Source organism: Muntiacus reevesi, chromosome 8, assembly GCF_963930625.1.
Source record: "Muntiacus reevesi chromosome 8, mMunRee1.1, whole genome shotgun sequence".
NCBI lineage: Eukaryota > Metazoa > Chordata > Mammalia > Artiodactyla > Cervidae > Muntiacus > Muntiacus reevesi.
This window is the reverse complement of record NC_089256.1, coordinates 24,151,282-24,163,783: the sequence shown is the minus strand read 5'-3', so window position 1 is coordinate 24,163,783 and position 12,502 is coordinate 24,151,282. Positions and strand designations below refer to the sequence as shown.

At 54.9% G+C, this 12,502-nt stretch overlaps 1 protein-coding gene across 1 annotated transcript; it reads right to left on the bottom strand.

The window, feature by feature from the left end:
* Positions 1–1,251: 1,251 nt before the first annotated feature.
* On the bottom strand, positions 1,252–9,372 carry LRRC3 (leucine rich repeat containing 3). Its single transcript, XM_065943159.1, has 2 exons — positions 9,240–9,372; positions 1,252–8,555 (listed from the first exon to the last, which is right to left on the bottom strand). The coding sequence occupies exon 2, from the start codon at positions 8,417–8,419 to the stop codon at positions 7,637–7,639; it is 783 nt and encodes a 260-aa protein (XP_065799231.1). The 5' UTR covers positions 8,420–8,555; positions 9,240–9,372; the 3' UTR covers positions 1,252–7,636.
* Between the last annotated feature and the right edge of the window lie 3,130 nt (positions 9,373–12,502).

Here is a 12,502-nt window from a genome sequence, read left to right as displayed (position 1 = left end):
GCTTCAGTCCATCGTATCAATAGTCCACCACCGTTCCTCTTTATCTGCTCTGGGGTTGTTTCTGTTTGGGGCCGCTATAAACATCACTGGATGATTTGTGTGGACAGGTGTTTATTTCCCTTGGTAAACATCTATGGGAGCGGGGGCCATTGGGTCCGCGATGGCTTCGCTCTGTAACAAACCTCCAAGTGGTTCTCCAGCTTGGGGACCCGCATCCACGTCTATAATTCCCATAACAACAAAGAAGCGCTCAGGCCACAGGCCAGCGGGGTCTTTACCACGGGACCGTCGAGCCCTCAGATTATAATCACAGATGTGCCCAGCAGCCGGGTGGCGCCACTGTTTGTGTATCAAAGTCCAGCCAGTCCTGGCCTCTGTGGTGAGAGCAAAGGGCAGAGAGACAGGATGTGAGAGAGACAAAGGGTGATGCTCCGTGGACAGTCTCTCTGTTGATAGAACCTACTAGAATCAGCATGAGAACGTTGCGAGCTCATTTGACCATGAAGGGTGTATAAGAATCTGAGCCCACCCTACCTGTCTTACTTCATTTCCGTGGAGACAGGACTGCAGACCAGCACTACCTGTGTGTTTACAGAACCACAGAAGCCCCTGCCTTAGACTTGTGTCTCTGGGCCAGAATTATCACGCATTTTGTGGCTTAAAACAACAGGGACTGCATTGCCTCACAGCCCTGGAGTCAGGGGTCCCACCCGCGTCTCACTGGGCCAAAGACAAGGTGGGGCAGAGCTGGTTCCTTCTGGGGCTCCAGGAGTGAATGTTCCCTCCTTTTCCAGATTCGAGAAGCGCCCACATCCTGGGGTCTCAGTATTTCCTCCACCTCCAAGACCACAGTGGGCAGTGGCGTCTTCTTCACCACCCCCCCTCTCTGAATTGCTGTCTGTGCCTTCCCTTCCACCAAATGGTGCAAAAGAGACTTAAATTGGTGTCACACCCACAGCGCCTCTGGCCAACGTCAAAACCACAGGTGCTAAAAAAAAAAAAAAAAAAAAAACCACAGGTGCTCCGGGGCTGGCTGCAGTGACCAGGACCTGCCTAGGTCCTTCTCCTTCTCCTGGGGCTGCTAAATAGCTAAAATCTGAGCGAAGCAGTTCTGTTTACAAGTTACTGGTGTGGAAAACCTCAGTCTTGATGTCCTGATCACTGTGACGCCCAGACTGACTGGCTCTGATTCCAAGGCGACTCCTCAGCCTGGGGCACGGACGGGAAGTTGGGAGAACGCTATGCCCGGGGAGCCTGGCAGGGAACTGGACCCGTCTGACTGTATGCAGGGCTGCCCTCTGGCAGCACCGCTCTCCATGGCTGACCATCTTGCAGGGACAGCAGGACACAGGCCTTCCAGCCAAGCAAAGTCTACCCTGGCTGGTGCCAGAGGTGGGTGCAGGGGAATGCCAGCTGAGCCGAGACAGCAGGGTGCTAAGTGCTCTGGGGAGCAGAACGGTGGGTGCCCACCCAAGGGGACCCCCTCCAGTTCACCCACGTGGGTGGAAGGGCTACCCTGGTGGGGCCTGGCAGGGGCAGCGGCTCAGAGCTGTGCCGAGGGGCCTGAGTGCCCACCCTGCACACCATCTCAGAAGACAGGCCCTTGAGAGAATTCCAGCACGGAGGTAACCCTGCCCAGAGAAGTCTCCGGGCCTCATCGCCGACCTGCTGAGGGTCTGAGTGAGTCAGGGGTGGGACGGCGTGAGTCGGGGAGGGTACAAAGACAGGGTGAGCATTCTCATGGGGTCCCTGCCCCAGGCTGACGGGGCACTGGGAGCTGGTATGACTTGATGAGAAAAGGGACGTTCAACAGGTGACAGACAGCTCAACATCCTCTGTTTTGAGAGCGACACACCTGCCACAATCCTAAGTCTGGCAACTGTGGTTACCGAGTCTTGACATAAATGCGTTCTTCCTTCAGGGTTTTCTCAGCATCTTAACTGCTCCCATGTCACTGCCCGGCTGTGGAAGCTTCATAGGCGTCTCCTAGACGTCTCTCCGCCGTCCACTGCTGCCCGGCAGCCTGGTCACAGCCCCGGTGGGCGTTCAGCAGCTCAACAGCCTTGGGAAAGCCCTATCAGTGCTTTGGGCCTTGGCTGCCCCATCTGTTAGTGAGGGTCAGCTGCTAACGTGGGCTCCCGAGTCGGCCTCCCAGCCCAGCGGCCCCTCTCTCTGCATCTCTCTCTCCTGCTTCTTCCTTCCTTCCTTCTTCCAGCCCTTCCTCCGAAGGCCCCTCTCCTCTGAGAGCTGCTAGGCTCACAGGGAAGGTCAGCCATGGGCTTGTCTCTCTGGGGAACTATTTCCCCGTCGCCCTTTGCACAGAACCCAAGATGGGCACAAGGCTTCTTCTGACAGCTGAGCCAACCCCGCAACGACCTCTGTGGCCAGTGTTGTCACCATGGGTAGAGATGTAGACCCTGGCAGGCCTGGGTCCCAGCAGGGGCACCCCCTCTCCTGGCCAGTGCAGCTGCTGGCAGGGAGGGGACCTGCGAGGCCGCTGATGCTGGCCCTTCTCCAAACCAGGGCGAAACCCAGGACTCGCTTCTTTGTTTTGACAACACTCCAGGGCCCAAGTGAGAACTTCCAGGCCTGGGTGTCAGAAGGCCTGGATTCCAGCTCCACTCTGCCCACAAGCCAACTCCTGTCTGTCATTTCTTCCCCTGGACCTTGGAGTCTTGGGTTTCTTGTCTGAAAATAGAAATATTACCGACCGTGCCAGGGCCTGGTGGGAATTCCCTGAGGCGCCCTGCCTGGCAGTACCCGCCGCCCACATGCCTTCGCAGCCACTGCCCACTCCCAGCAGGCAGCCTGCCCAGGGTGCCCTCTGGGGCCTGAGTGCTGATTTCCGCACACGGTTCCTACAAGACTGTGTGGCTTGGCCACTGCTGAGACCGGACCTCACCCTGTCAGTCAGCATGTCCTCCATAGTGGCCCCCTATGTACAGCCCCCCCAAACCCAGCCTACTTTCATGCACTGTGGACTGGGCGCCCACCCAGAGGCCCTTCCTCCAAGCTGCTGCCCCCTGAAGAGCCTTCCCTCCTGACACATGGCCTCCTTCTCCTGACCCCATCCCTACCCCAGCCTGCACTCAGGAAGCCCCTACATCTGCCCCAGGGCCCCAGCCTAGGGGCTGACAAGTCCTGCCCTCCCTCCCCAGCATGTGTTCAGGAGTGTGTGTGCACACTTGCACAGTGTAGGTGCGCGGTGTGCACGTGTGGTATGTGGAGGGGGGCATGGAGGCTGGCAGACTCTGACTTCCCATCCCGCTGCAGACCCTGCACTTCAGCCCTTCATCTGGAGGGTGTCTTCTGGCCAACATGTGAGGTGAGTTCCCAAGGTCTTTCCTGGTCACTTGGCCAAGGCAGGGAGCATGCACTGACCCCAAGGACCAGGGCTCAGTGAGGATGAGGAGGGTGGCCACAGGGCGAGGCTGGCCATCTGCTCTGGGCACGCTGGCTGCTCTCAAACTGGGGAGACTGTTTCAGCCCCCTGAAGCTGCTGTTACAAAGGACCCAAATTCAGCAGCCTAAACAGCATGAATTTGTTTTCTCAAAATTCTGGAGGTCAGAGGCTGACATGGATCTTCCTGGGTTAAACCAAGGTATGTGGGGCCGCTTCCTCCCAGAGGCTCCAGAGTACACCCCATCCCAGCCTCTCCCAGCTTCCTGGGCACCTGCTGTACCCCCCGCAGTCCTCACTGCTGCCCATGCCCGATCTTCGCAGGTTCCCAGGGCCAGGGCCTGGATGTCTTTAGGGACCACTGTTCCCTCAGAACCAGCCTGAAGCAGAGATGATATGAAAGTAGAACCCGCTTGCTGGGGGCCCATGGTGCTCCCAAGGGAGCCCAGAAGTGGTGCTAACTGCCTCCCTGGGCAGGAGAGAGGATCCTGATTGTAGCTGCTGTCAAGGGCCTTGAAGTAGACTCTCCCATAGGCAACCTCAAGCCTCTATCATGACGCCAGCTGGCTCACAAAATTCCTAAAGCCTGACAACTGGCCATCATAAGCCGGTCCAGCCGTCCAGGCAGGCCCAGCATCCACCACACCCCATCCCGACCTGGTTCTTCCAGTCCTCGGCTCGTGGGGCTGGCAGCTCCATGACTTGGCGAGGTCGGCGTGAGGGTGGGTCAGACCTGGTGGGGTCACCAAGCCGCAACAACAGAGTCCACTCCAGCGGTCATGAGCTCAGTGGTTTATTGAAGGTTCAAAGACAATGGGGAGGACAGTAGGATTGTGTTTGGGGCCAAGCTTCCAGGTAACCACTGCAGGCTCTTGCCAAGAGTCCAGACCATTTCACCTCCTCCATGGTCCGCTGGGCCTGCTCTCCAGAACTCAGGCTAGGATCCTGGAGAACCCGCTGCAAGGGAGCCCAGGGAGTGCTGGGGAGGCAGGTGGCCAGCAGGGCAGGTGCAGAGTGCTGCCCCGGGACGGTGCCCTGGGAGTGCCCGGCCTGTGCCCACCATTGCTGCTGTGCCCGCTGGAGGTCCCGGGAAGGTGGCTCCATGCCAGGGATAACCTGTGTCCCAGTGGCTCTGCTGGGGGCTCACGGTACACCTGCTCGTCCCCCACTGCTGGACTACCCGAGAGAGCCTGGGGTCCCAAAGCCCAAAGAGGACTGTCAGGGCTTGTCAGGAAGCGGCAAGTGTGGGGATCTCTGCCTAGGGTCAGCGTCAAGGTCAAGGGTGGGGCTCTGGTTTCCAAGGGGACCGTCCATGCTGAGGCCAGGGACCAAGCCAGCACGAAGTCCCACCCCAGCCCAGAGTGGTGGGCAAGGGGGCCGGGCTCCTGGGGGGCTGCCCCTCCCCTTCCCTCTGCCCTTAGGCCTCCCAGAATCGAGACCCCAACTCCTGTGAGAAGGAAGACAGGCCCAGCTGAGGTGGCTGTCTGGCCAATCTGCTCATGCCACCCCTCGGCCCCATAAACTCCCCCAAAATCATCCCCCCCTGACCCCCAGAACCTGTGAAGAGCCACCTCCCAAGGCAGGAGGGGCTCGGTGGACAGGGCTGAGCAGGGTTGTATGCAATGGCTTTTTCTGGACTATGATGAGAGCTGGGGTCCACCCACACCCCAAAGGCTGCTGCCTCCCTGCCACCCGACTGAGGCATCCCCATTGCCACGTGCCCACCACTGTCAACACCGGTCCCCTCGACTGGGCTGGCTGGACCCTGGCCTCTGCAGAACTAGGAGACAGGCAGATGCACGCTCAGGGTGCTGAGGTGGGGCTGGGAGGTCAGTCAAAGGGCCCATGAAGGTGGTGGGGTGTCCAGGCTCACACATGGCAGCAAGAGACGCTAGGTGTCATCTTCAGGAGTTCCTTAAGGAGGGGAGGGAAGGACAGAGAAACGAGGGGGCAAGGGGCAAAGGGAGGGCTGGGTTCCCAGGAGAGCCCAGGGCTGACGGGGGCTCCAGTGAGCAGGAAGGAGCTTCTGCTCCTGGGAGTGGGATCCTGGTGGTCTTGGGAGGGAGGTACCCTCTGCCAGGAGACTGCACAAGGGCTGAGGAGCCCAGAAAGGCCAGGAGGGCCTGGTAGCCCCCTGCCGCTGGGCTCAGGACAAGAGGGAGAGGACCCTTCTGGGGTGCTCTGGGGTCCTGGGCCCACTTCCTCTTCCCAGCTGTGTGGACAAGAGCCAGCAGGCCCACACCTGGGGGAAAGCTGGCAGGGCACTGGGCTCTGGGCAGCAGCAAAGGATGAGGGGAAAGCCCTGCATGTGCCCCGTGTATCCCCAGAAGAGCACCTGGGGGCATGAGGCTCTGAGCTGATTCCGGGTGCGAGCAGCGAGGAAAGGCCCTGGAGGTGCCCAGGCTGACTGGCCCCTGCGGGACCTGAGCCGAGGCAGCAGGACCCTGGCGTCTGTCCCCACCACCATCCAGGCCTCAATTCCCTCTCTTCCCCTGATCCAGGGACCCAGGGTCACGTCCCCAAACCTGTGGGGTGATGAGCTCCTTGTGTGGCAGGACCCCTCCCTGCTGTGTGCACCCTGGGATGGATGCGGGAGGGGGCCCGATTCACCCATGGAGCCTGTGTCCCATGGTCAGTCAGCCCACACTCACCTACTCCCACGGCGTCTGTCCCACAAGTGAACTGGCGCCCAGGCTGGCTGCTGGGCTTTAGCGGTCACTGGAAGGGTGGGCAGGCCATCAATTTCCTGAGGACTGGGGTCATTCCAAGCATCGTCTGAGCCCTGCCCTCCATCCCCGCACCCTAGTGGGCAGCGGGCAGAGAGGCGCCCACCCCACACTCAGCACGGAGCCCCCTGTTCACACGGTGCTTGCTGTGCCCCCAGCAAGGGCAGGTGGGGCGCTGGGGTGTGGACGAGGGTTGGCATCTGCTGGTCATTTTCTCTTTAACGCACCACAGCTGAAAAGTCATGACCTTACTCAGATGTGTTTTTCGGGTTTCTGCTGCCGCTTCTGGTCTCTCGGCTGCGGACACCGCGTCTCTGCATCCACGCATAAATGTGCTTCCCGTGTCTGGCCACGTGACGCTTTCCCAGTACAGACCTTCATACACCTTTGCCCTTCCTGTCCTTTATACCTCAGATCCACGAGCAGTGTACCCCGAGTTTGCTCCCCCTCAGAATATCTGAAGTAGTTTAAAATATAAACACTCATACAAAAAGGCCGTTAAAAAATAAAACTGCAAAGACAAGAGTTGGGGTATGTAGGTGGAGGTAAGGTCTACCCTGAACATGAATTAGATAGGAAAACCGAGCAGTAAAGTTGCTCTGAGATTCCTGGCAGCAAAGCTGAGAAGGAGAGAGAGAGTTTTTGTTCCTGGAGAGAGGAAGCAGCCCCAGCCCGCCTTGAAGCATCAGACATTGGTCCTCCCTTTGGCTCTCAACCACTGGAAAGGAGCTGCTTCGGTGAGTAGAAAAGCAAGGCACGTAGCGACCCCCGATGATGGGCTCCCTGGCGGGACACAGCCCGCGGGGCGGGAGTCGGGCAGGGCTACCTTATCTGGCTGCTGACACGGCTTCCCATGAGCCACGCTGGACCTGTCTCAGGTTCTCTCTGTGGTTTAATTATTCTTTTGGTTTTTGATTTTGTTTTGTTTCCTTCTCGCTGGACTGAAATTTGGTACGTGTTACTCTTAACAAACACTCTGAGAATAAACAAGAGTTGTTCAAAGGTTACACGTTCCACTTACCTCTCTAGAAAAACCTGGTCTCTACCACTTGGCTTTGCAGGGAGCCTGTGGTCAGCTGTGTTTGGGACATACTGGGGAAGAAGAGGTAAAGCAGCTCCACAGTGTAGACGACCCGTACCTTCAACTGATGAGCTGCACCCCACCTCCTTGGGGAGCCTCACTCACGGGCAGGCACTCTTCCGCCCCTGAATGCTTGTCCACCCTATGGGCGCCCCATGGGACAAGCTCCCAGAGTGGAAGGAACACATCGGGGATGGACGGCCTGGCTTTACGTCCTGAATGGACCGCTTCCTGCCCGAGACCTCCCATTTCTCTGAGCCCGTTTCCCCATCCATCAGTGGGTCAGATGGATAAACTGCTGGACCTGAAGGAAAATGCTCTGTGGGGGTGGAGCACGGGGCAGAATCAGCCACGTCACCACCTCCCTGAGGGACACCAGTGGCAGAGCCGGTCCCATCTGCCACGGCAGCGGTGGGAGGCGGGTGGGTACTAGGGCGCAGGGCTGGTGGGGTCCTTGGACACAGGGGTGCTGGGCAGGGACTTGAGGTACTCCAGGTGCCTCCTGGCATCCTCCTGGTTCTGTCGCACATAGTACACAACGTAGGTGATCACCATGGCGAACCAGCCGAACATGGTGACCAGCATGGCCACATCGGTGGTCTTGTGGTGGACGCTACAGAAGCTGACGCCAGAGTCGAGGGCCTGGATCAGCGGCTTGCCCACGTACTCCTCCTGCACCGAGGTGTGGCAGGCGATCTCGTCCACAGAGTCGGGGTCCAGCTTCAGCTCCCACAGGGCCTCTTGCAGGGCGCACTCGCAGTGCAGCGGGTTGTGCGCCAGGCGGATCTTGGCGCTGAGCTTGCCCAGCGCGTCCTTGGGGATCCTCCGAAGGCGGTTGTGAGATAGGTCCAGCAGCCGCAGGCCCCCAGCCAGGCCTGAGAAGGCAGCAGGGCCGATGGTCTCGATGGCGTTCTGCGACAGGTCCAGCTCTCTCAGTTGGTACAGGTGCTGGAAGGCCCCATTGGGGATGCGGGCGATCTTGTTGGCATCGAGCTTCAGGAGCACAGTGTCCGCGGGGATGTCCTTGGGGACCTCCTGCAGGCCCCTCGCGCTGCAGTGGACAGCCACCGCCCCCGCGTGGTCAGGGCACTGGCAGTTTTGCGGGCAGGAGGCACCCAGCCTCAGGCAGAAGAGCAGGAGCAGACAGGGCCCTCCTGCAGGGACTGGCAGGGAGGAGGGGCTTTGTCTGCCTGTTGGGCCCATGCTGACCATCTGGGGACAGACAGGATGCTGCTGTCGCTCAGGGCTGCGGGCTACACGCTGCCCCACGGCCTGGTCGTCGCTGTGCAAGAAGCATCGCGCAGATGTAAACTCTCCTCCCTCACATGCCAGGTGTCCTCTTTTGGTTCTAAAAGAAAGGAGCGATCAGCATTGCTGGCCATGATCCGCCTGGGGACCTGCGGGCACACTCTGACTTCCAGACACTCTTGACCAGCGGGGGTCTCTGTGATTTACTGCTTCCACCCTGCCCTGGACACACCCACCGCACACCCTAGGGGATCAATGGCTTGGATAGCACCGGGTAATGGGAGTCCACCCCTTTCTAGCAGCTCAAAGCTGGAAAGCAGGAAGACTGGGGCTGCAGGGTTTTCTTAAGAAACTGGAATGTAGGGGTGATGGTTGGCCGCGCCTGAGAATCAGGCGGGCAGTCTCATCGCCCTGGGGCTAGGCTGCTGTCAGAAGCTCAGCTCTTTGCTAATCCTTACAATCCCTTTGACAATTATTAATATTAAAGCTCTTCTCTGTCGGTCCTATTGGGAACAACCACCCGCACGGGCGCCTTTCATTTCAATTATGTTTGAAAAAGAGAAAATGAGAAAAGAGAAAAGCCAAGCCCTGGGCGCGCGGCCCGCGTTGGGCGTGGAGAGGCGGGGCCGCGCGGGGCCTGGGCAGGCGGGACTCCGGCCCCAGGGACCCCGGATATCGGACCTATAGATCCCCGGGCCCCAAACCCTAGGGCCCCCCGGGACTCCAGGGAGGGGGATGGACCGGGGCAGGGTGTCTACGCTCTGGGGTAGGGCGGGGGCTTTACCTGCGCGGCCGCGACAGGAGACTGCTGTGCTTGAGGATCCCTGCCGCTCGGAGCCCGACCCGGCGCCACGCCCGAGCGCGGCCGCTACCCCGAGGCCTGAGCCCACGTCCGCGGCCGCTCGGGAGACACGCGGCTCGGCCTGAGCTCGTGGGGCGGTGCCTGCGGGCGAGAGGCGGGGCGGGGCGGTCCTGGGAGGGATCTGGGGGCGGGGCTGTGGTACGGGGCGGGGCTTGGACGACGCAGGGCTTGAGACTTAGGGGCGGGGCATGGGCGGAGCCTGTGTGCAGGTCGCGGCCTGGAAAACGCGAGTCGTAAAGACGAGGGGCGGAGCCTTGGGAGGGGCCGTAGAAGCTGCACGGGGCGGGGCCTGGGGGCATAGTCTGTGGGCGTAGCCTGTGGTAAGGCGTGGAGCGGACCTTGGAGCAGGATTTTAGACGGGAGTGTGTCTCTTGGGATGTGGGCGGGGCCGTGGGAGCGCGAGAGCCCCTCCCCTGTCCAAGTCCAACCCTGCCCCTGGCCCCCAGGATGGGGGCCATGAAGGCGGTGGAAGGGATAAGGTGATGGGGGGTGGAGGAGCCAGCAGGGAGGTTGGAGACCTTTGGGTCAGTGCGAAGACCCTGCTGAGCCTCCCTAGCAGGTCTGGTGCCAACGGCAGCCAAAGCGTTAATAGAGTTAGATCTCCGTCCCCCTGGGTCTCTTCCTGCCCACCCCCCATATTCCCACTTTCACCTCTCCACCCAGCATCTTAGGGCCCTAACATGGGCATTCCGAGGAGCGTAGGGAATGTGGGGACGGAGGCTTTTAAACTTGACCTGAGCCATTCTTAGGGGTTTTTTTTAATGACAGCTTGATTGTAGTGTAATTGATATACGATCGACCACATATTCAAATTTGTTACGTTTTGACGTTTGTATATACCCATGAAACCAACACCACAAAATACTCCCAAAGTTTCACCTTTTCAATCCATCCCCTCTGATGCCCATCACCAGGCAAGCTCTGTTGCTAGATCCGTTTGCATTTCCTGTAATTTATATAAATGGAATCATAGATAAATACGTTTTGTCTAGCTTCTTTCACTCAGAGTGATTAATTTGGGTTCACCAGGTGCTGGTGCGTTTATCAATGGTTATTCCTTTTAGTGCTGAGTAATGAGTCATTGCATGAATGTTCCACAGTTTGCATATCCACTCACTTGCTTGTGGATATCTGGGTTGTTTCCAGTTGTCTGCTGTTACAACCAGAGCTGATATGAACATTGTGTACAATCTTTGTTTGGACAAATACTCTTGATTTCTCAGATAAATATCTAGGGGTGGATTGGTTGGCTCTTATGGTGGCTTATGTTTAACTTCTAAGAAACTGCCAAAGTGATTGTACAATTTTACATTCCTGTTCTGTATATGCTCCAAAGCAGCACCAGCACTTGGTATGGTCACTGTTTTTAATTTTAGAGATTCTAATAAGTGTGTAGGAGTACATTTCATTGTGGTTTTAATTTGTATTTCACTTAATTAATTTCACTTAATTTGTATTTCAGAACTTGAATGTCTTTATCTACTTGTTTGCTGTCTATCTTCTTTAAGGAAGTGTTTTGTTCAAATCTTTTACCCTCTTTTAATTGAGTTGTTTTCTTATTGTTGAGTTTTGAGAATTCCTTATATAGTCTGGATACAATTCCTTTACCAGACATGTGATTTGTATATATTCCTCTGATTCTGTGGATTATCTTTTCATTTTGTTAAAAGTTTTTCAAAGAGAAATTTTTAATTCTGATGAAGTTCAATGTATCAATGTTTTCATTTTTATGGCTCATCCTTCTGGTGTCATAAGTAACAAACCTTATATAGTGCACTTACATTTTGCATTTGGTATATGGTGTGAGATACCATTTGAAGTTTATTTTTTGTGCAAATGGATGTTTAGTTTTCCAGGACTTTTTTTTTAATGATCCTTTTTCTACTGAATTATCTCTGCATCTCTACTGAAAATCAGAGGTCTGTATTTGTATGAGTCTGTTGTGTACTTTCTATGTTCAGTTGGTCTATTTGTCTATTTTTATGCAAATGTTCCAAGCTGTCTTCATTACTGAAGCTTTACAGTAATTCTTGAAGTCAAGTAATATAAATCTTCTAACTTTGTTCTTTCATAAAGTTCTTTTGGTCATCCAGGACCCTTTGCTTTGCCTCATGAGTTTTAGAATCAGCTTGACAAATTCTACCAAAAGAGTCTAGTGGGATTTTGTTTGGGATTGCATTGAATCTACAGATCAGTTTAAGAGAATTAACATCTTGACAATATTGAGTATGCCATTCTATGAACATGGTATATCTTCTCATTTAGAGCTTCTTTTATTTCTTTCATATGTGTTTTATAGTTTTTGGTTTCATACATCTTTTGTCAGATTTGTCTAATTTTTCAATGTTACTGTAAATAGTATTTTAAGTTAAGTGTATCTTTGTTAAAAGCTAATATATGGAAATAAAATTGGCATTTGCATACTGATCTGGATTTTGCTAAACTCACTTATTAGTTACTAGAACTAATTAGTAGACACCTTTTTAGTAGACACCTTAAGATTTTCTACATACATTAACACAATTGTGTTATCTATAAGTAAAAAGAGTATTATACTTTTCTTCCCAGTCTGAATGTCCTTTACTTCATTTTCATGCCTAATTGCACTGGCTAGAGCCCTAGTTCAATAATGAAAAGGAGGAGTGAGAGCAGATATCTTGTTCCTCCGGACCGTAGTGGGGAACATTCAATCTTTCACCATTAGGAATAATGTTGACTGTAGGGTTTTGTAGCTCTCCTTATCAGTATAAGGAAGCTTCCTTCCATTACTAGTGATTACTTATTTTCCATCCACTTGCTACTTAATAATTGAGAGAGGTGAACTGAGGCTCCTGAGATCTGTCTGTTACTCCTTGAAGTCCTATCACGTTTGGTTTCATGTATTTTGAAGCTTTATATTCAGATTAGTATGTCCTCTTGATTAATTGAGCGCTTTATCATTATGAAAAGAGCTTCCTTATCCCCAGATTCTTTGCCCTGAATTCTACTTTTCTGACATACTAGCCACTCCAACTCTCTTTTTTGATGGATTAACATCAAAAGATGAGTTACCTTCCTCCACTCTTTTTGTTTTTAACTTCCTGTGTCTTTAAAAAAAATTTATTTGTGTGTAGTTTATTTACAATGCTGTGTTGGTTTCAAGTATACAGCGAAGTGAATCAGTTACACATATTCTTTTTCTTTTT